Source organism: Mandrillus leucophaeus, unplaced genomic scaffold (assembly GCF_000951045.1).
Source record: "Mandrillus leucophaeus isolate KB7577 unplaced genomic scaffold, Mleu.le_1.0 Scaffold1291, whole genome shotgun sequence".
NCBI classification, from domain to species: domain Eukaryota; kingdom Metazoa; phylum Chordata; class Mammalia; order Primates; family Cercopithecidae; genus Mandrillus; species Mandrillus leucophaeus.
In genome coordinates, this window is record NW_012101245.1 from 92,237 (window position 1) to 119,150 (window position 26,914).

The 26,914-nt window shown below is 37.6% G+C and overlaps 1 protein-coding gene across 1 annotated transcript in view; it reads left to right on the forward strand.

Annotated features, from left to right (window-relative positions):
• Positions 1 to 8,722, forward strand: part of RAB18 (RAB18, member RAS oncogene family) — a 36,238-nt gene extending 27,516 nt beyond the window's left edge. Inside the window, 5 exon segments of the mRNA XM_011972449.1 lie at positions 58 to 144; positions 1,042 to 1,114; positions 2,281 to 2,399; positions 2,474 to 2,540; positions 6,435 to 8,722. Of these exon segments, the coding sequence (XP_011827839.1) occupies positions 58 to 144; positions 1,042 to 1,114; positions 2,281 to 2,399; positions 2,474 to 2,540; positions 6,435 to 6,610 (522 nt within the window). The 3' untranslated portion in view covers positions 6,611 to 8,722.
• The last annotated feature ends 18,192 nt before the right edge of the window (positions 8,723 to 26,914 follow it).

Here is a 26,914-nt window from a genome sequence, read left to right on the forward strand (position 1 = left end):
TGGGACTGGTAGCTAAGTTGAGGTTTGATACATGTGTTTACTTTTACTTTTCTTTAGGTTACTTTACATCAGCAGACTGCAAACTTTTTCTTAAAGAGCCAGATAGGAAATAGTCCAATCCTGAAGTGGGCCATGTAGCAATACGTAAGCAAATAGGCCTGCTGTGTTTCAATAAAACTTTATTTAATAAAACAGGTGGTGGGCTGAGCTGCTTTGTATAATCTTAGGTACTTTGAATCCATAGTCCAAGGATAGTGGAAAGACAACAGAGAGAAGGAATTGGGCCCGGAGGTAAAGGCTTGTTAAATAGGTTCATTCTTTTTCTTTTTCTTTTTTTACTCAACAAATTCTGAGCAACTGTCTTTTTTCAAGAATTGCTCTCAGCACAACGGTTAAACTGGTGATTAAACAGATGAGTCCCTGCTTTATGAAATTTACATTTTCTACCTAGTGTACGTTGTTCATTAACCCTAACATGAGTCAGAAACAACATGTAATAAAGAATGGCTTGGTTATATGCATTCTCTCAAAAGGAGATACATAGAAAACACTTAAAAGAGCCCAACCTAAAAATCTGTTACCTAAAGTAAGACGTCCCCATAATTTTCTTCAAATCAGTGGTTCTCAGCCTTGATTCTACATTAAAAGCACCTGGTAAGATTTTTTTGAAAAATTCGTGTCATTACCTTAGACCGATTAAGCAGAAGTTTTTTGGAGGTTAGACTCAAGATTCCCAGAAAATTTCATTGTGCAGCTGGAGTTTAGAACCATGGGTTTCATTTCATGTATGATTAAAATCTTAAATTCAAAACAGCAGAAAACCTTTACATAGTTTCATTTTTCTAGAGATCAGTAATTATAAGTAATTTTATTTTGTGACACTTGTCAGTAAGTGAACACATCTTATTTAAGTTCCAGTTTTTTAATGAGCTCATGCATTAATACTATTTTTAATAATGCTATTTGACTTTCTACTCTTAAACTAGTATATTGAAGGTCTATTTATACTTTGTTTAATTTAATAATAATGATCATTTTTAGGATACTGCTGGTCAAGAGAGGTTTAGAACATTAACTCCCAGCTATTATAGAGGTGCACAGGGTGTTATATTAGGTAAGTGTTTACTTTAATTAATTTAAAAATATTTATTGGAGTTTCTGATTTTCCTAGTCTGTGAAAGTTAGTGTGTTTTTGTTTTACTTCTCATTAGAGCTACTTTTATGTAACTTGTAGTTGTATTAACTTCATGTAATATTAATGAATATTAAAACTTCTGATTTTGGTCTTTTGTCTAGCACTTAAAAAATAAAGACAAGACTATTTGGTTTGAAAACACATGTCAATGAGAACGTAATTGAGGATTAATCAGCGTATGTTCGACTGTCTTGGAGTATTACGGAAACTGGGCTTCAGTCATCAGCATATTAATATTTGCTGCAGTTTATAAAGGATGAAAAGTATTTGTTGATTAGTAGAACCTGCTTTATTAGTCCTAAAAATATCACAAAGCACTTAACACTATTGATTTATAATCAAACAAAATTTAGAAACCAAATGTGGCTTCTCAGTGTAATTTGTTGAAAACTGCTTGTTCTTGATATTCCTGGGAAACAGTTTAAAATGAATATTGATCAATTGTATTAATAGGTAGAATTCTCTTTTTTTTAATATTATGGCTTGATAGTGACAGCCTTTTGGTTCAGCGTCTCTTGAGTTTGTAAAACACTTTAATAAGCTTTTTGTTGTAATGCAGAATGACATAAGATGAAAGTGATAACAGGAAGACCATTAGGAACCCATCCACTAACTGTACTACAATTTTTTCAAAGCTGTAAATTTTGGTTCTTGTAAGAAACAAATTAATGGGGTCATAGATGTTTACATTCATGTATTTTCTTTTCTTTTTTTTTTTTGATATTTTGCCACAGATTCAAATCTAAATACTCTGGTTTTTGGCTAGACCTCATTCATCATTATGAATGGGAACAGCTGTTATTTTGCTTTAATGGGTATTAAATGGGTTTTCACTTATTACACAGGATATAATTTCATTTCTGTGACAGTATATGTTAATAGGATTGAAATGTGTGTGTATGCTTTAAAACAAAACACTTGTTTCTTCCATTTGGATCAGTAGACACTCATTATTAATTGTTGGAGACAATAAAAAACAGACTTGCCTATATTGCTTAGTAATGCTAACTCCTAGCTACGTATCAGAAATATACCATTGCTTCTTTCTTTAATGCTTATTTAACAAATGACTCCTTTTATTTCAGTTTATGATGTCACAAGAAGAGACACATTTGTTAAACTGGATAATTGGTTAAATGAATTGGAAACATACTGTACAAGAAATGACATAGTAAACATGCTAGTTGGAAATAAAATCGATAAGGTAAGAAGGTAGACACTTGGCATTTTGGTTCTGTATTTTGGTAGCCTTTCTTAATCATTGCATTTATGTTTTAGGAAAATCGTGAAGTCGATAGAAATGAAGGCCTGAAATTTGCACGAAAGCATTCCATGTTATTTATAGGTAGGTGTGTGAGTGAATATCTATCCTTTCATTATTAATGAGGAATTTTTTAATGGAATTTTTGCTAAGTTTATTCCTTTATGAACCATAAAATGTATTTAGAGTATTGTTCCTAGTTGCCCTGTGTTACAAAATCTAACTATATAACAAGGTTCTTTATTCTTCTTTCTGTAAAATGTATGATCATATTATGTGAAATCATATTTTTAAAAAGTCAAATCATTCCTCACAGGATATAATGGCATTCAGTAAAGTTTGGCACCCAGTGCTAAAGTTGTGCCTTGCTGATCCATATGCTGATACCATCAGCACCACCTGGGAGCTTGTTAGCAGTGCTTCAGCTCAGGCCCTACCCCAGACTTTCTGAATTGGAATCTGCATTTTAACAAGCTCTTCATATGGTTTGTATGCACATTAATTTTTGAGAAACATGGTCCAGCAAGGGTTGCCAGACTACAGCCTGGTCCAAATCTGGCCTCACCATTTGTATTGGTACACAGCCATGTCCATGTGTTTACATGTTGTCTGTGGCTGCTTTTGTGCCATATGGCAGATTTTAGTAGTTACAACAGAGGCCATATGGCCCATGAAGCCTAAATATTTACTATCTGGCCCTTTACAGAAAAAGTTTGCCAACCCCTCATCTAGAAAATTGGATGAGCCATATCAGAATCACCTGGGCCCTGTGCCTTATTACAGGTTTGAAAGGCAGTTTATTAAAAAGCACTGTAGTTGATTCTGATGTGAAGCCAGCTTTAGGAATTACTGATTTAACCATTCCATGGCGTTAGAAACTACTAGGAATCTGCAAATGAAGCTGAGAGGACTTCATATATAGATAGAAGCAGAGTGGAATTAGTGGAAAGTATTGAGATTTTCAGAAAGGAATTGAGTACTTTTACTTGCTGTATATCCCTGATTTCCATACATTAGTTTACCCAATATTTATTGAACACTCGAGATGTAACAGTGGACAAAACAGACAAACTTTCTGCCCACATGGAGCTTATATTCTAGTAAGGGAGACAGACTTAAATAAGTAAGTAGTGCTATGAAGGAAATAAAACATTATAAGGGGAGGGAGAACGACTGGAATGGGGACTGATCAGGGAAAGTTCTTAGAGACTGTCCCATTTGAGCAGAAATCCCTCAGGTGAGGATCTAGAGCAAGCTTGTCCAGCCCACGGGCTGCATGTGGCCCAGGATGGCTTTGAATGTGACCCAACACAAATTTGTAAACTTTCTTAAAACATGAGATTTTGTGAGTTATTTTTTTAAGTTCCAGCTATCATTAGTGTTAGTGTATGTTATGTGTGGCCCAAGACTATTCTTCTAATGTGGCCCAGGGAAACCGAAAGACTGGACACTCCTAGTCTAGAGGGAGATCATCTCAGGCTGAGAGAAGAGCGAATATTTCCTGAGGTAGGAACCAGGCTAGTGTGTTAAAGGAACAGGAAGAAAGCGTGTGTACTGGAGCATAGTGTGTGTTAAGGAGAAGGCAGATGGTGAGAGATGCCATTCAAATGGTAAAGAGATGAATTGTGTTCCAGTTGTGGTGGAAAGCAGGGAAGCAGCGTGTGACCTGATACTCTAAAAAGATCCTGTTGTGTAGAAAATGGACTAGGGGAAACAGAAGCAAGAGACTAGTTCTTCTCTTGCGGTGGCTCAGATGAAGGAAGCAGTGGTTTGACTATGTAGCAGTAGAGGGTGGTGGAAAACTGGCAGTTCTGGGAGGTACAGTGAAGGTACAGCTGACAGGATTTGTGGGTGGATTGGGTATGGAGGATAAGAAAAGAGAGCAAGCAGGCGGGCGCGGTGGCTCATGCCTGTAATCCCAGCACTTTGGGAGGCCGAGGCAGGTGGATTACGAGGTCAAGAGATCGAGACCATCCTGGCTAACATGGTGAAACCCGGTCGCTACTAAAAATACAAAAAATTCACTGGGAGTGGTGGTGGGCGCCTGTAGTCCCAGCTACTGGGGAGGCTGAGGCAGGAGAATCGCTTGAACCTGGGAGGCATAGCTTGCAGTGAGCAAGATTGGGCCACTGCAGTCCAGCCTGGGCGACAGAGCGAGACTTCGTCTCAAAAAAGAAAAGAAAAGAAAAAAAAAGGAAAAAGAAAAGAGAGCAATCAGAGATAACTCCGGGTTTTAGGCATGAGCAGTGAGGTAGATTGTGCTGCCAATAATTGGGATGTGAAAGATTGAGATAAGAGCAAGTTTACGGTAGGGAAGTGAGAAATCAAGAATTTCACTTTGACATAAGAATGAGACATTTTTCTGATAAACGGTGGACGTGGTGGTCATTGGCATTTAGGTGGCATTTAAGATCACGTGATTAGATTGGTGACTTCAGGAAAGAATGTGGATAGAAAAGGGCTGAAGAACCCTGGGCAACCTAGTGAGACCTCATCTCCAAATAAAATCAGCTGTGTGTGGTGGCATGTGCCTGTGATTCCAGTTGCTCTGGAGGCTGAGGTGGGAGGATCACTTGAGCCTGGGAGTCCAGGGCTATAGTGGAGCTCCCACTGCACTCCAGCCTAGGTGACAGAGTGAGACACTCTCTTGGAAACGAAACAAAACGAAAAAAGAAAATGGCAGAAGATTGAACCCTGGGGTACTCCAGCAATTAGAGGTCCACAGAAAGAGGAAGTGCCAGCGAATAAGTCTACACATGACATGCCAATGAGATAGAGGATTTTCAGGATGTTCAGTGTCCTGGAAGTCAAGGGAACAACTTGTTTAAAAGAAGAAGTGATTAGCAGTATCAAATACCAAAGATGTCAAATCAAATTAGGATGTTGGATTTGACAAGATAAAGGGTGTTGGTGGTCTTGGAAAAGAATGATTTCAGTGGAGTGGTGGGAATGAAAGCCTAATTAGAGTAGTTTGAAGAAAGAATGTGAGATAAGAAGGTAGAAACAGCTTATGTGGATAACTCTTTAGAAGAGGTTTCAAAGAGAGTAGAGAAATGGGTGGCTATAAGAAGGGCATGTGGCGTAGAGAGCAAGTTTGTTTTTTAATAGGATGGAAAATAATTTGGCAGACTTTTAGGCTGATGGTATGATCCAATAGAGAGAGTGTTTGATCCTTCAGTGAATGAGAAGGGGTGGGACTCCAGGAACAAGAGAAGGTGATGGCTTGGATAGCAGCAGGGACAGTTCATCCGTTCTCACAGAAGGGAAGGCAGAGCATGAGGATACATATGCAGGTAACTTGGTAAATTTATTAGTGGGATGATCAGGTAGTTCTTGCCAGATTGCTTCTGATTTTCTCAGCATAATGCAGCTAGATTATTAGCTGTGATAGAGTTTTGAGAGGCAGGAATAAAGTCGTCATCTCAGACAATGAGAAAGATCACCACTAAGGAAATGTAGGGTTGGAAGCAGTGCTGAGTGTCCACTTGAGTTTCATGAGCAAACATTTGCTGTGGGACCAGTTTTCATGGTGGTTTGTCATTTTGTCCAGCTACCTGGAGCTGCCTGATTATTAACAGAATAATCAGGTTAATTGTATAACTTGTATGAATTTCCTTATTTTAAAATAGGAATAATATCTGCCTTGGGAGCAAGTTGTAAGAATTAACTGAAAGCTTAAGGAAAAAACTTTCACATGCTAGTTAAGTAGGGCTTTACAAGTTATACTTCTATCACAGTTTTAAGATTATAAACCAGTATTTTTTTGGTATAAATTTATACACTAGTATTCTTATGGATAGAATTTAACTCAGTTTTGAGATTTGGAAATTCAGTAGTTATTGACTGTGGGGAAAAATTGCTGATTTGGATCTTAATGTATTATAGGCTGATATTTATGCCCTGATCGTTTCCCAGAAAAACATGAGAATATGGCCAGAAAGGAATATACTATGAATGACCTTTTTCCTTGAATTTCAGAGGCAAGTGCAAAAACCTGTGATGGTGTACAATGTGCCTTTGAAGAACTTGTTGAAAAGATCATTCAGACCCCTGGACTGTGGGAAAGTGAGAACCAGAATAAAGGAGTCAAACTGTCACACAGGGAAGAAGGCCAAGGAGGAGGAGCCTGTGGTGGTTATTGTTCTGTGTTATAAACTCTGGGAAATTCCATCTCTTGCATATTTGATCAGATAGTGACATCTTTCTGTATATAAACTCTTTAACTGCTATTTTAGGGACCTTGCAGTTTGCACATAATTGTTTTATATCATAGCAGTAAATATTTGCAAGAAATCCCACTCATTGACCCCAGGTAAAATGTTATGGTAAGCATGCACAGTTTGCAGTCTACAGTTTTTTTATGTGGTACAAAATAGGTGTACCTTTATAAGTACATTCAATTTTATGATTTACATTTATCATATAATTTTTTTAAAAATCCACCTATCTAGTATATGTTGATACAAAGTCTGCTTTTGCTATTCTTTTTGCTTAAATACTCCTATCATTTTCTGAATTACTTGGTATGTAGAACTCCTAGACCCACGGAGAAGAATAGAGGTATCATGAAACGTGGCAAATTTTCTTTCAGGAATAATAAAGAGCATGATTCCACAGCTTTTCTAGGATGTTTGAGATTCTTTTTTAGTACGAAGCAAAATTCTCATTACAGAATGTAGCCCAGGCCAATTTATAACTAAATCTCTATTTGTTCTGATGATGCTTCTAAAACAGCATTGATAGGTTAAAGAAGCTTGGTACTTTTAATTTACTTCAATGATTAGCTCAGTTGCTTAACTGGAGTTTTAATCCTGTGATATGTACATTGGATTCATGACTCTGTGCAGCATTTTTAGTTATGTGGTGTTTGGCAGAATGACAATAAGGTTTTCCCCCATTTTGGTTTCAGGAGGACGTGAATAGTGTGTTTATTGTGACTCCTCGTACTAACCACTTTTAAAACCAACATCTTTTTTCATAAATGTTGGTAGTATTTGTCCAGGTACCTCAATTGTAGCTTGTGTAATGTTGATGAATATCTGTATCTTATGGCTTCCATAATGGCTAGTTGACGTTGAAAAACCTATTTCTGTGTTTTGAGGAGTGGGGAAGAAAAACACAGAGTGAAAATTTGAGAAAGGCATATTACTTTCAGATTCTGATGTGTGAGGGAAAATACTGTCACAATGAAAATCTTGACAATTCACTTAACAAGTAACCAATAGTTCATCAAAACCAACTTGTACAGACTAATACATCTTTTTCATAGTATTCAGTTTTCTCACCTCTTGCTATTGTATATTGTAGATTTTTTTCACTCATGTGTTATTTAATTTACACTGATCTCTGCTATTTTAACCCCCCAAGTAAGTTATTTGTCCTTTAAGGTTGGTTACTATAATACCCCTTAGTAAGATTCCAGTATTAATTTCTGGGCAGTTTGTTCTCTGTATACAATTGCAAATGATAAGCATTTTTGTGAGTGACCACCTTTGCAATATGTTTGTTAATTTACTTCATGTTGGGTTCTTTCTGAAATGTACATCTTTACATATAAAAACCTCACATTTATTTGATTTACACTTCCTAGTCTACATTACATGTGGTTGAAGGTTTTATACATTCTATATGCTTTTACTAAATATACAAGATTTACTACTAGAAATTTGGAGAAAGAACACTAACACAGGTACTTGTGATTTGTTCATGTTATATTAAAACTTGAGATTTGTGTATTTATGTAGAGTCTGTATTGACAAGACTGTTGTTTTTTGCTCCTTGAGCTATATAATCATCTGTGTATTGGATTGTTGTCTTGATTTGGTCTAAATTTGAATATATACAAGTTACTTGAATATAACAAAAATGAATTTTGTTTGATAGATTTATATTGTAACCTTTTTCTAGTTCTTGAATAAATATAGCCTACCTTCCCTAGATGGATTTGTGCAGGAAGTATATACATTTCCCTATTACTCTCATCAGCTGAGGAATATGTACTATGGTGTTACTGATATTATGTGGCTTTCATTTTATTATTTTGTTGCACGCTTAGTGTTTTGTAGTGGAGGTTTTGTAAGTGACAACAGTTGTAATATCTAAAGTCAGGCACCTAGTAGCAGGGTTTTGTTAATTCTTTTCAGAATCATTGAAGCAGTCTTAAAGGGTCTTTTGCAGATGGTACAAATTAGAACAATTAGAATGTAGTATTTTGAGTTCTGGGAGTACTGAGATTGACCCAAACAAATAAAGAACTATTCAATTTCTGAGTAACAGTTAACATTTATTGAAAGCTTCCTTGGTGCCAGGTGCCATTCTAAGTGCTGAATCATCTCATTAAACCTCACAGCAACCTGAATAGATTATCCTATTATGCCCATTTTAAAGGTGAGGACAACACTATGTAGGTATGTTGGGTAACCCCCAAAGATCACATAGCTACTCGGTCATTGAGCTGGATTCCAGTCATGGCATTTTTACGCCTGAGCCCATACTCTTCACCATCACTCGTTTTACAATGGGTGGTTACCAGCTTTTTGTAACACAACTGAGTTAAGGCAGGTCCACTATTTCTTTATCACTCTTTTGTTATATGTAATAGAAGTATTTCAGACTTTTTGGTTATAGAGTAAATCCCATGATGTAAACCTACCTCATAAGTCATGTGACATAAAAGTTAAGGTAGTGGAGTAGGTGATCTTATTTCTTTCATCTGCTCAGAGTGGAATGAAAATCCTGACTTAGAAAAGGTACAAAGTTAGGGACTTATGGTACATTCACTTTCTATGTGAGAACAGAAAGTATGGAAACAGTAATTTGCTCAAAACTGAAATCTGGGGGTGATGTTTTCATTTCATGTATTTGATGGCCATCCACAAACTCATACTTGGTGTTGGCATTCTAGTTGAGTGTTGTGGAAATAGACTTGATTTTGATTCATCGTAGTTTGCATAGTCAAGAAATAGACATGATTCTCTACTAAGGGTGGGACTAGCACCATAGCTCATGAAAGAATCCTTCTTACACCAGTACTTGTTCTGCCTGTGAGTTGGCACAGACTTACGCAATATTCATAGTCTATCTTTAAGTACAACTTAATGCATATTTTTTCTGTGTATTTTTTTCAAATGAACTCAACAATTCTTCATGTATTACAGATCAGAGATCCTCTCCATATTCAAGCATTATGCTTCTATTTCTTGGAGGTACATTTCACCAGTAATACTTAGGAAGTTATTTTGTCTTTCCTGTATTTCCCTAGTTAGGTATAGGAGTAAAAACATTATTCAGTTTTCAGAAGACATTGTTCTGACTCCGACCCTGCCTTGTATACTCTACTATATAGACTTCACCCTGGGTTCTGCCTAAACTATTGAAAGACGAGAATAAATAGACATAGATAGGCTAAGTCAAGACTAGGGACTAAGGAATATAGACTCACCCAGGTTTTTTTTTTTTTTTTTTTTTGATTTTTCTCTCCCCAAATGGGAACATCTATCATGCTGGAGGACTGCTGTGATGGGGCTTTACATTTTACTGTTTTGTTGCTAGCTTATTGTTTCGTATTTAGGAATCAGTCATGTTTCTGATTGTGGTATAAAGTTTGCTTAAGTGCCCCATAGTTAAAGCTATTCCATGTACGCAAACACACACACATATTTTGAATAGTCATGTGAGTGCCTGTTCTCAGTCTTGCCCCCTTTACCATTTCTCATACATATACAAGTTATTTATTGTTTATTTTTTTCCTCTTTTTTGACCGGAGAAGCAACAAATTACATAGTTTTATTTGTGTTTCTTTGATTACTAGTGAGCTTGAGTACTTTTAATATTTTATTGGATATGTTTGTGACCGACTTTAATTTCTTGTTCATGTGTGCTGTGGCTGCCCAATCCAGCACCTACTTCCTTCTCTCACCATACCCCCCCCCACCCCTGCAAAGAATCATGCATGTGGTTTGGGTGGCATTGTCACACCCTCGGCTTTCTAGATTAACCCAGTTACCTTTAAGCAGTGCCCCACTTCCCAGTAGCAATGGTTCAGGGGTAGGCACCTGACCCAGACCAGACTACTAAGATAAAGATGTTTGCCTAGGCTTTTTCAGGAGCTATTGAAGACATCTCCTTGGAGATAGTGTGCTGGGAGGAGTCACATTCTGAACTTGCTGCAGCTCATTTTTCTAATATAAAGGAACCAGCCTGAGGCAGTACCAAGAGAATGAGAGGGAGTCTGTTGGAGCCCTTGGGGACTTCTGGATCAAATTGGACCTGAATTGAGATCTATTTCTCAACTTTCACTTATGTGAGCCAATAAATTCCTTTTTTGTTGAAGGCAATTTGACTTGGATTTTCTTTTTTCTTGCAACCAAATATATGTTGTGTGAGAATGTGTGTCTTTTTCTTATTTACAGAGGTACTTGTACATCAGGTTAGTTACATCAATAATAGATTGATTATTTGCATAAGAAAGAAAAAAGTAAACCACTTGAAAAGCCACTACTTTTAAATAACTATTAACATTTTAGTGAGATTCCTTTTACATATTTCTTTATGGATATATACATAGAAAACTAAATGAGTTAACTTCATACATGCTATTTTAAGGACCTCTTGATTTATATGATGTGGTTTCTTTTCATTTCCTCTGTCACCCGAGCACGCCCTCTCATTCCTCTCCTCCCTGAGGTATCTGTTGCATCCTAGCACATGTGCTTTTTCTGCATTTCTCGATGTTTATATTCATATGCAAATACATATAGATACATATATATTTATATATAGTTACAATTTTCTTTACATTTAAATATATATTATAAATTGGAACCATCTGTATATTCATCTCTGCATGTTGTTTTTCTTTGTTTTTTTCTTTATTTTTTAGACACAGGCATTCGCTGTCTCCCAGGCAGGAGTGCAGTGGCATGATCACAGCTCACTGCAGCTTCGACCTTCCAGACCCAAATGATGTTCTCACCTCAGCTTCCCGAGTAGCTGGACTACAGGTGTGCACCACCATGCCTGGATAATTTTTTTAAACATCTTTTTGTACAAACAAGGTCTCCCTGTGTTGCCCAGGCTGGTCTCGAGCTCCTGGGCTTAAGCTATCCTGCCTTGGCCTCCTAAAGTGCTGGGATTACAGGCATGAGTCACTGCGCCTGGCTGCCTTTCTTTCCTAACAGTAGATTGTGAAAATCCCTCCAAGCCAATTTCTGTACATCTAAGATCCATTTCAGTGATGGTACAGTATTAAAATTCGAATGTGTCGGATACCACAATTTGTTCAACTATTTCTCTAGTAATGGGCAATTATCTTGTTTCTATTTTTTTGCTACTGTAGATAGTACCATGATAAATATCCTTGTACATATTTCCTTTTGTTAGATATCTATGAGTTGGATCCATAGATCAGACAATGCATTTTTTAAGTGTTGACATATTTTGTCAGTAGCTTCCCAAAGTCTATAATCTTTTACATTTCCACTAGTGTAATACCTATGAACATACCACTTTCCCTCTTTCCTACATTCCCCATCAGCCCTGAGGTGTTACCACGTTTTAGTTACTTCGATACTTATAAGGTGTAATTTTTTTTCAACTTTTATTTTAGAGTCAGGAGTACCTATACATGTTTGTTATAAAGGTATATTGTGTGATGCTGAGGTTTGGAATACAAATGAATCTTTCCCAGATAGTGAGTGTATATATATATTTTTGAGATAGAGTCTGACTCTGTCACCCAGGCTGGAGTGCAGTGGCGTGATCTCAGCTTACTGCAACCTCTGCATCCTGGGTTCAAACGATTCTTCTGCCTCAGCCTCCCGAGTAGCTGGGATTACAGGCATGTGCCACTATGCCTGACTAATTTTTATATTTTTAGTAGAGATGGGGTTTCACCATGTTGGCCAGGCTAATCTCGAACTCCTGACCTCAGGTGATCCGCCCCCCCTCGGCCTCCCAAAGTGCTGGGATTATAAGCAGGTGTAACTTCTGAGGTGTAACTTAGTTTGCATTTTCTGCAGTCGTTTTCATGTTTGTGGGCTTTTTTTTGAAGTGATTATTTATATCCTTTGCCAGTTTTTCTGTTCAGTTTTTTTGTGGTTTTATTATATGAGTTCTTTGTATACTACAGATATTAATCCAAATGTGTATGTTATAAGCATTTTTTTTCTAACAGCCTTTTAAAATTTTGTTTATGCTATATTTTCCTTACAATTTTTAAAAAAATGTTTTATCACTTCTGGGCTCCTCAACTCTTAGATTTGACATAGTTTCCTTAACCTCCTCTGAGATTTTTATTTTATTTTTTCTTTTAAAATCTTGAATAATTTGAAATTCACTTGTTTATGGCACAAGATAAGGAGCCATCTCATTCTTCTTCTTACATGTAGCCTGTTGTTCTGCACAAAACATGAAATAAACCTGCCTTTTCCTACTGAGCCGAAGTACCGCTATTGCCCTAGATGAAATTCCCATAAGTACTGTAATCTACTTTGACCTTCTATTTTAGGGGCTCTTAACCTTGAAAAGTAATGTATTTTAGTATAATTGGTTTTTCTTTAATTCTGTGTATTTTATGTTTTAAAAAACCTTCTTAAAATAGCTCTGCAGGTTTCATCAGACTGCCACAGGGGTTTGGTAAAGCAAAAGTCTTGATGGTGGCTTTAGATAACAGAAAACATAGTATATGGCTTGTAAGGCACATTCTTCTATGTGCTTATATTTTTTTCTTCACATGTGAATCTTCAAATGATCCCTTACCCATTTTTCCTTTTGGTAGGTCCTTTAAAAAATATTCATATGAAGGAGGTTTATTTCTTTTAATGGAATATGGTTACTAATCTTTTGTCATTAATATTTATTGCTGACATCTTCACCCAGTGACTTGTCTTTTGAATTTGCTTGAAGTTTTACATCCTTAAAAGTTTTAAAAACCAAAAATTTAATTCTTAATTAGTTTTTAGAATTCTAATTGGGATCACATGATATTCCTGCATTCATTGTGAGAAAACTGATAATTTAGTTACAAGACTTGCCATGAGGATACATGGGGTATCTTTCTTTATTCAGATTCTATAATGTTTTTAGTAGTTTATGGTTTTCTTCACATAGGACCTATACCTTCTTTATTAAAGTTATTCCTATGAATTTCATTTTGTCAGTGTGAGTGGAACATAGGTTTTCTTCGTTTCAGAAATCTGTGTAGTTGTCACTAATAAAAGCTATAGACTTTTCTAAGTTTATTGAGACACCTAATTAATTTCTTTCATTTGGTACTTAGGTTTAACTAGGATTTCTTTCATTTTCTAGGCAAAAATAGGAAAAATGTGATTTGTAATTTTTCAGTGTTTATTGCCTTAGATGAAATTCCCATAAGTATTGTAATCTACTTTGATTATATAAGGCTATGTCTTGATGGGTTTTAATAAATATATGCACTTGTATAAATACTATCACAATCAAGGCCGAGTGTGGCTCATGGCTGTAATCCCAGCACTTTGGGAGACTGAGGCAGGAAGATTGCTTGAACCCAAGAGTTCAAGACAAGCTTGGGCAACATAATGGGATCTCTTCTCTACAAAAAACTAAAAAAAAAAAAAAAAATAGCCAGGCATATTGTGGTGCAGCTATGGTTTCCACTACTCCAGAGGCTGAGGTGGGAGGATCATTTGAGCAATCCAGGTCAAGGTTGCAGTGAGCCGTGATTGTGCCACTGCATTCCAGCCTGGCAAGAGTGAGACCCTTCCTCCCCACTCCCAAAAGAACCACTATCAGTTAAGATACAGAATATTCACATTACCAGAAAATTTCCTTGTGATTATGTTTGGACTCCTTCCTTCCCACCTCTACTATACCTGACACTGATCAGGGCTTTCGTGGCCACCCCAAGGCAGGTTGGCTCTCATCACTCTGCAGTCTCTACCTACGTGTTCTAGACTTCCTTTTTCTCTTCCTTTATTTATTAGAGGCCTCTATCTTGCATAAATCTGTAGAAATATATCATAGGATAATATTCTTCGCTGCCTTCACTATTTTATTTTTACTTAGGATCTCACCCTGTTGCCCAGGCTGGAGTGCAGTGCTGCCGTCATAGCTCACTACAGCTTCCTGGGCTCATGCAGTCATCCCATCTCAACCTCCCAAGTAGTGGGGACTACAGGTAGGCACTACCATGCCCTGCAAATTTTCTACTTTCTGGAGAGAGAGAGTCTCTATGTTGCCCGGGCTGGTCTTGACCTCCTGGGCGCAGGTGATCCTTCTGCCTCAGCCCTTTACTATTAAGATTTGTTCTTGGCCGGGCATAATGGTTCACGCCTGTAATTCCAGCACTTTGAGAGGCCAAGGTGGGCAGTTCACTTGAGGTCAGGAGTCCGAGAGCATTCTGACCAACACGGTGAAATCCCGTCTCTACTAAAAATGCAAAAATTAGCCAAGCATGCTGGTGGTCGCCTGTAGTCCCAGCTACTCAGGAGGCAGGAGAATCACTTGAACCAGGAGGCAGAGGTTGTAGTGAGCCGAGATTATGCCACTGCACTCCAGCCTGGGCGACAGAGCAAGACTCCATCACAAAAACAACAACAACAAAGATTTGTTCTTTTCCTTAATTTTTTTCTTTTCTTTTCTTTCTTTCTTTCTTTCTTTTTTTTTTTTTTTTTTGAGATAGAGTCTCGTTCTGTTGCCCAGGCTGGAGCGCAGTGGCGCAGTCTCGGCTCACTGCAAGCTCCGCCTCCCGGGTTCATGCCATTCTTCTGCCTCAGCCTCCCAAGTAGCTGGGACTACAGGCGCCCCCCACCACTCCTGGCTAATTTTTTGTATTTTTAGCAGAGACGGGGTTTCACAATGTTAGCCAGGATGGTCTCGATCTCCTGACCTCGTGATCCGCCCGCCTCGGCCTCCCAAAGTTCTTTAATGTTTAAAATATATTTTTAACATATTCTCAGGGAGGGCATAAGAACCAACTCCTGTCCTTGTCCGAGACAGAGCATTTGTTCTTGGCCGGATGCAATGGTTCAGAGCAGTCATTTGGCTGTTTTGTTTTTGTTTTGTAGAGATGAGGATTTCACTGTGTTGCTCAGGTTGGTCTTGAACTCCCGAGCTCAAGTGATCCACTGCCTTGGCCTCCCAAAGTGCTAGGATTACAGATGTGAGCCACTGCACCTGGCCAATCATTTGTTTTTTAACTCTTAATTATTTCACTTTTGTGCAGATGACATTGTTAATCCTTTATGGCTTCTGTATTTCCCTTTTAGTCAAGAAGGCATCCCCATCCCAAGGTTATACAGCCATTCTCAAACATTTTTTTCCTACTATTTTCATAGTTTTGTTGTTTGCTTATTTGTCTTTATATTTTATTATGTAATCCATCTGGAATTTATTTGTGTTTTTGGTGTTTTTATGATGTTTATTTTATTCCAGGCAGATAGTAAACTTTGCCAACACAATTTAATAAATCTTTTCTCCCCTGAATAGAAATTCCATAACTTGTTGATTTATTCAGTAAAGATTTATTTCAGACTTCCTATTTGCCAGGCACGGTTCTAAGTCCTAGGGATAGAGTGGTGAATAAATCAGAGTCAATGTCCTCATGTTAGTTTATGTAGTAGGATGGAAAAGAGAGTAAACAGATGAATTACATGATTTTGAAATAAGAGTGGGAAGAAAATAGACCACACTGACTGGATAAAAGTGTATCGGTCTCAAGCAAGTCCTCTCTGGGACATTTGAGCAGAGACTCTAGTCAACAAGAAAAAAGATGTTGCTACACATACGCATATGTGTGGGAGGAGAGAGTTTACTGGAGAGGAACTGGCAAGTGTGAAAGGGCCTGAGCAGATCCTGCTTGGTGAGTTCAGGGAATAACAAGGCCAGTGTTTATGTAGCATAGAAAGTGAGCAGGGAGGTGTTGGAAGAAGGAAGCAGGAGTCAAACCATGTAAGACTTTGTAGATCCTGGTGGAGTTTGGCTGTTATGCTGAGTGTGATGGGAAACCACTGAAGAGCTTTAAATACAGAAGTTACAAACAACAGCACAACAAATGATCCCATTAAAAAGTGGGCAAAGGATCTGAGTAAACTTTTCTCAAAAGAAGACATACAAATGGCCAATAGGTATAAGAAAAGGTAATGCTCAACATCACTAATCATCAGGGAAATGCAAATCAAAGCCATAATGAGATACTATTTCACACCTTTTAGAATGGCAATTATCAAAAAGACAAAAATAAATGCTGGTGAGGATGCAGAGAAAAGGGAACTCTTATACACTGTTGGTGGCAATGTAAATTAGCACAGCCACCATGGAATGGAGGTTTCTCAAAAAAACTAAAAATAGAACTACCATTTGATCCAGCAATTCCACCACTGGGTATTTCTTCAAAGGAAAAGAAATCAGTCTATGAAAGGAATATCTGCATTCCAATGTTTATTGCAGCACTATTCACAATAGCCAAAATATGGAATCAACCTAAGTGTCTATCAGTGGATGAATGGACAAAGAAAGAGGAATACTATTAGACCATAAAAAAGAATGAAATCATTTGCAGCAACATGGTTAGAACTGGAGGTTATTATGTTAAGTGAAATAAGCCAGGCACAGAAAGACAAATATTGAATGTTCTCACTCATATGTGGGAGCTAAAAAAGTTGATCTAACAGAGGTAGAGAGTAGAATGATAGTTACCAGAGGCTGGAAAGGGAAGGTGGGCAGGAGGATGAAGAGAAGTTGGTTAAGGGTTACAAAAATACAGATAGAAGAAATAATTTCTAATGTTCAATAGCACAGTAGGGTGACTGTAGTTAACACTATATTGTATATTTCAAGATAGCTAGAAGAGGGGATTTTGAATGTTCTCACCATAAAGAAATGATAAATGCTTGAGGTGATGGGTAGCCTGAATAATCAAATAACTTGATTATTGCACATTTTATACATGTATGAAAATATCATTTGTATTCCATAAATACAAACAAAAATTATGTACCAATAAAAAAGTTCTCACCACAGAAAAATAAGTATATGAAGTGGTGGATATGTTAACTAGCTTGACTAAGAAAAAATGGAGGAGTTGTGTTATTTAGGATTGGGTTTGGATGTATATTAACTGAAAATTCAGAATAATAATTGTTTAAATGTGCAATGGTTTGTTTTCTTATACCAGAGAAGTCCAAAAATGATCATTCACGACTGTTGAGAGTGACTCTATTGGCCGTTTCTATTCATCCTCAAGACTACCTTATGGTCCAAAGTGGCTGCAGGGTGGGAGAGCTCTGTTTATCACTTCCATATTCCAGGCAGCAGGAAAGAGAGGAAGACAAAAGGGCACACTCCCTACTGAGTTAGTTGTCTTTTAGGGGAACTTCCTGAAGATATACATAATACTGTTCCCATTTATTTCACTGGCTGGATGTAATCTCCTGGCCACACCTAACAAGCTAGAAAATATAGTCTAGGTTAGGCACATTGCTGTCTCCAATTTCAGTAAGGAAGTAAGGAAGAAGTGTTAGGTGGTTATTGGGAAGATAATTAGCCAACTTTGCCATAGAAGTAATGTGATCTGATACTTGTTTCAAAAAATTTGCTAAACTGGTATTTGGGAGCAAGCGTGAAAGCAGATCTATGAGGAGGGTGTTGCTTAAATCTAATGAAGGGATGATGGTGGATTGGACTAAGGGTTGTAGTGAGAAGTGTCAGATCCAAGATGTATTCTGAAGGTAAATACAATAAGACCTGCTAATAGATTGGATGAGGAAAAGAGAGGAATCAAAGGATGATTCCTGGGTGTTTAGCATTAGCAACTGGGTAACGGTGCTCCATTATAAGATGGGAAATATGGAGGGAGAAACAGACGTGGGGAAAAATTATTTTGCAGTTATTAAATTTGAGTTGCCTGTTGGATATCCAAGTGGAAATTTTGAATATAGGTTTTTTTGTTTTGTATTTATTTATTTTTGAGATGGAGTTTTCGCTCTTCCTTGCCCAGGCTGGAGTGCAATGGCACAATCTCGACTCACCACAACCTCCACCTCCCAGGTTCAAGCGATTCTCCTGCCTCAGTCTCCTGAGTAGCCGAGTGGCTGGGATTACAGGCATGCGCCACCACGCCCGGCTAATTTTTGTATTTTTAGTAGAGACAGGGTTTCTCTATGTTGGTCGGGCTGGTCTCGAACTCGCGACCTCAGGTGATCCGTCTACCTCGGCCTCCTAAAGTGCTGGGATTACAGGCGTGAGCCGCTGCGCCCGACCTTGAATAGATATTTGAATATAAGAGTATAAGAGTCTGGGGCTTAGGAGAGAATAGAAATCTGGAAATATATATTTGAGGATTATTAGCACATAGATGAAATTTAAAGCCATAGACACATGAGATATATAGGAGATCACCAAGGGAAGAATATATCTATAAAATAGAGAGATAATAAGAAAGTGCTAAGTAATCCTAGAACCCTTTGCTGTTTAGACAGTAGAAGAAAGAGTCAGCAAAGGAGACTGGGAAGTTGCCAGAAAAATCCTGGGTGTGTGGCATCCTAGAAGTCAGTCAAAAAAAAAAGGTTTCAAGAAGAAGCAAACAATCAATACTAATAATAGCTAACATTTATGGAATTGTTATGGTGTGCTAGACAATGTCTAAGTGCTTTATACATATTAAATCACAGAATCCTTGCACGACCCTATAATATAGTGTTAGAGTAGTGTGATCATCATCCTTTACAAATGAGGAAACCTTGGCACAGAGAGGTAAGTAACTTGCCCATATTTTCACAGTTGGTTGAAGACCAGATTCTTGTCCTCTGGTGTAAGGTGCTTTTAGACGCTATCCCCCGCTGCTGAGCTGAGACATATAGGAAAAGGGAATTCACATTTGGATTTGGTAATATGGAGGTCACTGGTGACTTTGACAGATTTCAGAGGTGGGTGAGATGAAAGCCTAGAAAGAGTGGTAAAGGAAGATAGGGAAAGAAGCAAGTGGAGGCAGAGAGAATAGACATTTTGCTGGAATAGAGTCCTAGCTGGAAGTGAGGAGAGGGTAAGTGGGCCTAGGAAGAGAGAAAATGGGAGATGTCACAGAATACTTTTGTGTTGATGGGAATGAGACAGTGAGGTAGGCGGCAGGACTTCACTCTGGACCAGATGGAAGACTGGCTGTATGGAAGAGGTGAAAGCACCTCTCCATAAGACGCATCCACCAGTGCCATGTCAGTTCACCATTGCCACGGCAACACTCAGAAGTTACCACCGTTTTTCTAGAAATTTCTAAATAACCTGTCCATTAATTTGCATGTGATTTAAAGCTGGTATAAATATGACTGCAGAACTGCCCCTGGGCTGCTGCTCTGGGTGCACTGCTGATGGGTAGCCCCGTTCCACAAGGAGCAGTCCCTCCGCTGCTGCCATGCACTGCTGCTTCAATAAAAGTTATGTCCAACATCACTGGCTTGCTGTTAAATTCTTTTCTGGGCAAAGTCAAGAGGTCCCCTGGGCTAACCCCCAGTTTGGGGGGTCACCTGCCCTACATCAGAAATGATCTACTAGAAAGAAAATAACAGTCATGAAAAGGGAAACTGGTAGCAACAACGCTCTTGAGTAGGTAAGGAAAGGGATCTACTTCTTGAGTGGAGACAGTGACCTCAGACAGGAGCAGAGGTAGTGCAGTCCTCATATCAGATGACAAGACTGTGGGGGAGCACAGATATGGACAGACTTGCAGGTTTGGGGTAGGAGGATGTGAGAGTTCTCTTCTGATTGCTTCTGTGTTATTCATGTAAAAAGCAAGATCATCACTAGGGTAAATGGAAGAGAGGACTTGAGAAAAGAGAAAATGGGAAATAATTATCTAGGACAATAGGAAAGAAACTCTATTAGGGTAATATAATAGAACTTATCAGTAGTGCAAAGTGATTATTTAAAATGTGTGGTCAAAAATAGAGGCCAGTCAGTTTAATTCTGTGTGTTTTTCTAGGCATGTTCATCTAGGGACACAGAGTAGGTAAAAAGTTGAATTTAAGCAGGGCTGGGATTTTCCTAAGGTAGTGAAATGGGGAGAGGTCCACCCCACAAGTTATCTGAAAGTAAACACAGGGGACAAATTATAATGATGCATTATGGAATCTGAACTGGATAAAGAGAGAAGTGAGGTCAGTGAGAAGTTGACGATGGAGGGGGAAAAGAAGTAGATAGAACCAAAGGGTGGGTGTTCCTAATGTGGCCAAATATTTCAGCCTAGATATACTCAGGTAAGGGACCTGGAAAGAAATGTCAGAGAGATGTTTGACATTCAGACATTGAGGGTAGGTCCAGGTTATAACCTGGGAGAAAGTTGAAAGGGAGGAGGCCCTGGTGCTGGATGAATCATTGCTGTTTCTTCAAAGAGTAAGTTCCCATATACAGTCGAGTCTGTTTCTAGATTCTGTTCTGTTCCACTGACATAGTCCTATGCCAAAATCACAACCATTTTGATTTACAGTATATTTGTAAATTAAGCTCTCCTCTCACTATTTTTTTTTTTTCGGTAACTACTATTTTGGCAAGCATTTTACCCAGTCACAAAATAAAGTTCTTTGGAATCCTGACAGGAGCTACATTAAATTTATGTATTAATTTATAAAAGTGACATTTTAAAAAGTCTTCCCATCCAGAAACATGACATACCTTTCCATTTATTCAGTTCTTGTTTTATGTCTGTTAATAAAATTTTAGAGTTTCCTTCATATAGACTGTCTAGCTACATTTGTTAATGTATTTCTAGGTATTTTATCATATGTTGTTACTATCGTGTGTCCAGGTTTTTTTTCCATTTCCATTTCTCATTTATTTTTCTCCATAAAAAGAAAAAATTACTGTTTATGTATTTCTTATGAAAAGTGTCTTACCAAATTTGCTACTAATGCTAATCTCTTTTTAGTGTTTCTTGTTTTTTAGATTCATCACAATATGTGTGAGTAAAGATAATTTTGTGTGTTCCTGTTTTATAACAATAGTTTTAGTACTTTGTCTTTTAAGGTACCATTTGCTTTTTTTTTTTCTTTTACTTCAAGAAATAGTCTTTACTATTTTAGAATATTGAGTTAACTGTATTATTTTAATATTTTACTTTAATCTTTTTTGGAATAGCAGCTAATTTTTTTCAGATTCTTTTTTTTTTTTTTTGCCACCTGTTGATACAATCAAATGGTTTTGTTGCTAGTTTATGTAATGAATTATGTTGAAGATTTTCTATTTCAAAACCATCTTTACATTCTTAGAATGTATCTTGTCCATGTTGTATTTTTTTCAATGAACTGCTGGATACTTCTTACTCGTGTGTGTATTTATAGCTTTTGCATCTATATGCTGCAGAAAGGCATAGATGGGGTCTTGTAAATTGACCTACATTAAGCTCCTATAATGAGGGCAGCTCATAGACACAGTTGTATTCCCCCTGTAGATTTCTAGGGGGTTCCATTGTGTTCTATGGGAATGGTGCCTCCTGGGGATTTCGTGGGCAAAAATTATGTGGTTATCCAGGGAGACCCTACCTAAAAACATGTCTGGCCCATAGTAGATCAGTTTACCCTAAGTTTCCAAATGTATTGCCACTGAATTGTGTATATCATGTCTCTTACTTTTAATATCACCTGTATTGGGGTTATATCTTATTTCTTCTTCCTACTTGTATATTTTCTATCATCTCTCTTTTTCCCCCTTGTTCAACCTTGTTGGAGATTTAATCTGTGTTTGAGATTTCCTTTGTGTTTTCAAAAACCAAGATTTTATTTAAAAACTTTAAAATAAATTTTAAATACTTTTTATTTTAAAATTTCATCTTTTTTTTTTTATAAAACACCTTTTTTTGAGCTAATTATAGATCCATGAGAAGTTATAAAGATAGTACAGAGCATTCCCACGTACCCTTGATCCAGTCTTCCCAATGGTTATGGCTTACATATCAAAACCAGGAGATCAACCTTGGTACAAGGCATGTATGTACTTCTGGGCCATTTGATCACATGTGTGGATGAGTGTAGTCACCACCACAATCAAGATACAGAACAGGCCCATCCCCACAAAGGTCTCTCTTGTTCTGTCCCTTTACAGTCATGCTTCCTCCTTCTCCTACTTTCCCTAACCTTTGGAAACTACTAATTTGTTCTCCATATAGATAATTTTGTCATTTCAAAAGTATCATATAAATGGAATCATATAGTACGTGATTTTTAAAATTAATTTTTTCTTTTTAGAGACAGGGTCTTGCTCTGTCACCCAGGCTGGCGTGCAGTGGTGTGATCATAGCTCACTGCAGCCTTGAATTTCTGGGCTCAAGCGAGCCTCCCTCCTCAGCCTCCTGAGTAGCTACAACTACAGGTGCATGCCATCATGCCCAATTAATTAAAAAAATTATTTTGGAGACAGGGTCTTGCTATTTTGCCTAGGCTGGTCTCGAACTCCTGGCCTTAAGTGATTGGCCTCTCAAAGTTTTAGGATTACAGATGTGAGCCAGTGTGCCCAGCTAGCATGCGATCTTTTAAGATTAGCTTTTTCCACTTGACATAATGCCTATGCTATTAATGCAAGTTGTTGGGCATATCAACAACTTGTTTTGATTGCTCAGTAGTATTTCAAGGCATGTATGTTCCACAGATAGATTTAATCATTCACCGGTTATAGGACATTTTGATTGTTTTCTGTTCTTGGCTATTACAAATAAAGCTGCTATGAACAATTGTGTACAGAGACTGTGTGGCCAGAAGTGTGATTGGTTGGTCAATATCCTTGATTTTTCATTCTCTATGACTTTCTTTTGATTCATCACAATTTTTAGAAAGTTCATTAGTTGGCTTACTTGGTTTAATGTTAGTTTTTCTTTTTAGTAATAGAAGCATTTAAGATATTTCCTACTGTAGTATAAAGTTTAGCTATGCCTAGACTATTCTTTTTATTTTTAATATCAGTGTTTTTTGTTTTTGTTTTTGTTTTTGAGACAGGATCTCACTCTGTTGCTTAGGCTGAATGCAGTGGCACAATCATGGCTCACTACAGCCTCTACCTCCCAGGCTCAAGTGATCTCCCACCTCAGCCTCCCGAATCACTGCAATTACAGTCTTGTGCCACTACACCTGGCTAATTTTTAATTTTTTGTAGAGATGAGGTTTCACCATCTTGTCCAGGCTGGTTTCAAACTCCTGGTCCAAAGCAATCCTCCTGCCCTGACCGCCCAAAGTGCTGGGATTCCAAACATGAGCCATCTTGCCCAGACTGTAATATCAGTTTTAAGTACCTCTTCGGATAGGAACTATTTTGAAGTGTGCCTTAATTTCATATTGTTCTACCTGTAGGGTATTTTTTTCCTTCTTGTCGTAAACTTCTAGTTTATAATTCAAGTATGGTTAGAGAATGTGAGACATAAAATCTCTATTTTTTGGAATTGATTAAGGTTTTCTTTGTGGCCAAGAATTCAGTTATTTTTTTTTTTTTCTGGCTGGTTTGTTTCTGTTTGATGATTACTTATTTTAGACTTACAGTTGGATAATACAGGGAGGCTAAGGGCAAGACAAGTTCATTGGACATGCTGGTCTATAAAACTGCCTGACTCTGATTCGAAGCTGCAATGATGTTGGAGTATGTTGGGTAGCCCAGTTTGTGGCATCTAAAATTTTTCCAAGTAATAGAGAGGTGTGATATGAAGATGCAGTGAAAAGTACTTAGCATTCAAGTTGCAGAAGATGAAGACCAGGAAGAAATATGATAACAGAAAGAAAAAACACTGTTACACTGTTTCATAAGTGCAAGGTCTCATGCTTGGCTTTTACTCCTATTAATCATTTAAACCTTCGCAACAGTCAAGTGAGTGTGACAGTTTTTATTTTACAGAGAAGGAAACAGGAATTTAGAAAGATTAAAGAACTTTTCCAAGGTCACAATGCTAACAAATAGACTTGGAATTTTGACTGATTTTTTTTTTTTTTTTTTGAGACGGAGTCTCACTCTGTCACCCAGGCTGGAGTGCAGTGACGAGATCTGGACTTATTGCAAGCTCTGCCTCCCAGGTTCACGCCATTCTCCTGCCTCAGCCTCCTGAGTAGCTGGGACTACGGGCGCCTGCCACCTCGCCTGGCTAATTTTTTGTATTTTTAGTAGAGATGGGGTTTCACCGTTTTAGCCAGGATGGCCTCGATCTGCTGACCTCGTGATCCACCCACCTTGGCCTCCCAAAGTGCTGGGATTACAGGTGTGAGCCACTGCACCCGGCAGGCCTTGACTGATTTTTAAAGCTACTTCATACATATAAGAAGTTTAATGTATAGGATTTGTGGAATACAACATATGTGTGTTAAGTAAAACACTATTAATCACATCTTCTATAACATTGTAACGTTGTGTACTTTGTCAAATTCTGAAAGAGTTGTATTAAGGATATTATCATGACAGATGATTTTATCACATTCCTATAGTTTTGGAATTTTTAGCTTTATGTTATTTAGTTCATGAAAAAATGCAGTGTGTATATTCTTTATCATCACGTCTTTTGCCATTATATGATATTCCCTTTTTCTTGTTTAATTAGTTTTAGCCTTGAATTTTGTCTATTCCGATAATATTATAATCATGTGTCTTTTTATTTCATTTTTAATAAAATTTTCATCTTTATAAAAGAATATAGATAACATAGATACATTGTAAAGAGTAATATAAACACCCATTGAAGTCCTACTATGTGTGTGTGTGTGTGTGTGTGTATGTGCATCTATACACATTTATGTGGTATAACTTATTATTTTATAACTTATTTTTGGAGGTTCCTTAGGTTTCTATGTAAACTCACCGTGATGAACAAATTGAAAGCAGACATTTTACTTTTAGATTTTCTCTTCCAACTTTCTAAATATTTGAAGGGCATGTGAAATACAAATATGGAAATTCAGATTTGTTTTTAAACTTTACTAGGATTTGTTGAAGTGTGAGCCCAGAGTACAGAGCTGGGGTGGGATCAAAAGTAGGTGAACAAGTTTGTAAATAACTTGCTTTTATCTACAAATTTCCTGGGGGACAGTACCTGCTTAAAGCATTAAAAATAAGCAAACAAACAAAAACCATGGAAATGCCAAAACTCACTGAGTTTCAAATGATGAAGATGCAATTATTAGAAATCCCATTCTGTCTCCAGTGAAGAATATCATTCATAAAAATTACATCTTACACTTTGAGGTAATTTGTTCTAGATCAAAATCCACACAATGGCACTTCCACAAAAATACCCAACACTGTTTGTCTCTGCGAGTAAGATATAAAGCTCCTTGAAAATGAATTTATAATTTTATTTTAGTTCTTAGGCTTGCCTATTTCTTCTTCTTCATTTTTTTAAAGAATTGAGACAAGGTCTCACTTTGTCGCCCAGGCTGGTGTGCAATGGCACAATCACAGCTCACTGCAGCCTTGACCTCCCGAATTATTATTATTATTATTATTATTATTATTATTATTATTTTTGTAGAGGCGGGGTCTTGCTATTTTGCCCAGAATGATCTTGAACTCCCAGCCCTAAGGGATTCTTCCACCTTGGACTTCTCAAGTGTTGGGATTACAGGCATGAAACACCGCACCAAGCTAGAAAGACTTGCCCATTTCTGTTGCTCGGATCACGTGGCTTAAGACAGAACTTGAAAGTTGAGAGACGGCGGAGTGCGGTGGCTCATCCCTGTAATCCCAGCACTTTGGGAGGCTGACGCGGGTGGACCACTTGAGGTCAGGAGTTTGAGACCAGCCTGGTCAACGTGGCAAAACCCCGTCTCTACCAAAAATACAAAAATTAGCCGGGCGTGGTGGTGGGCGCCTGTAGTCCCAGCTACTCAGGAGGCTGAGGCAGGAGAATCGCTTGAACTCAGGAAGCAGAAGTTACTGTGACCTGAGATTGCGCCACTGCACTCCAGCCTGGCGACAGAGCGAGACACCATCTCAAACAAACGAACAAACAAAACCAAACAGAAAAAAGTTGAGAGACAATAATACAAAAAACAAGAAGGAAAGATACTTTGGTTTTCAGTGAGGATGTTGCAGGGAAGGTGGAAAAGGAGCATCAAGACCCTTTTAAATTTTGTTATTCTCTAAATTTTGCAATTTAGCTATTAGCTTTGTAAATGTATATTCAGGGCAGAATTGTAGCCTGTCGATGTTAGGCTATTTCTCTGCAGTTTGGGGATATTAATTTGACTGATGATAGTCAGTAATCACTCAAAATGAGATGATATATTATTTATTTCATATGCATGTGCTGTATAATACTATGGTTATAAAAAATTGAATTAGGAGAATTACATCCAACGAGAAAGGGCTTTTTAATGTGAGATTCATGTGGTTGTTATGCTTTCAATAAAGAGAAAAGACAAGATATAAATGGGTGATTGTGGAATCCATGCACCTAGAAAATGATTGTTATGTCTAACTAGATTGGTTTTCTTTTGCATATGGATTTCCAATTGTTCCAGCAACAT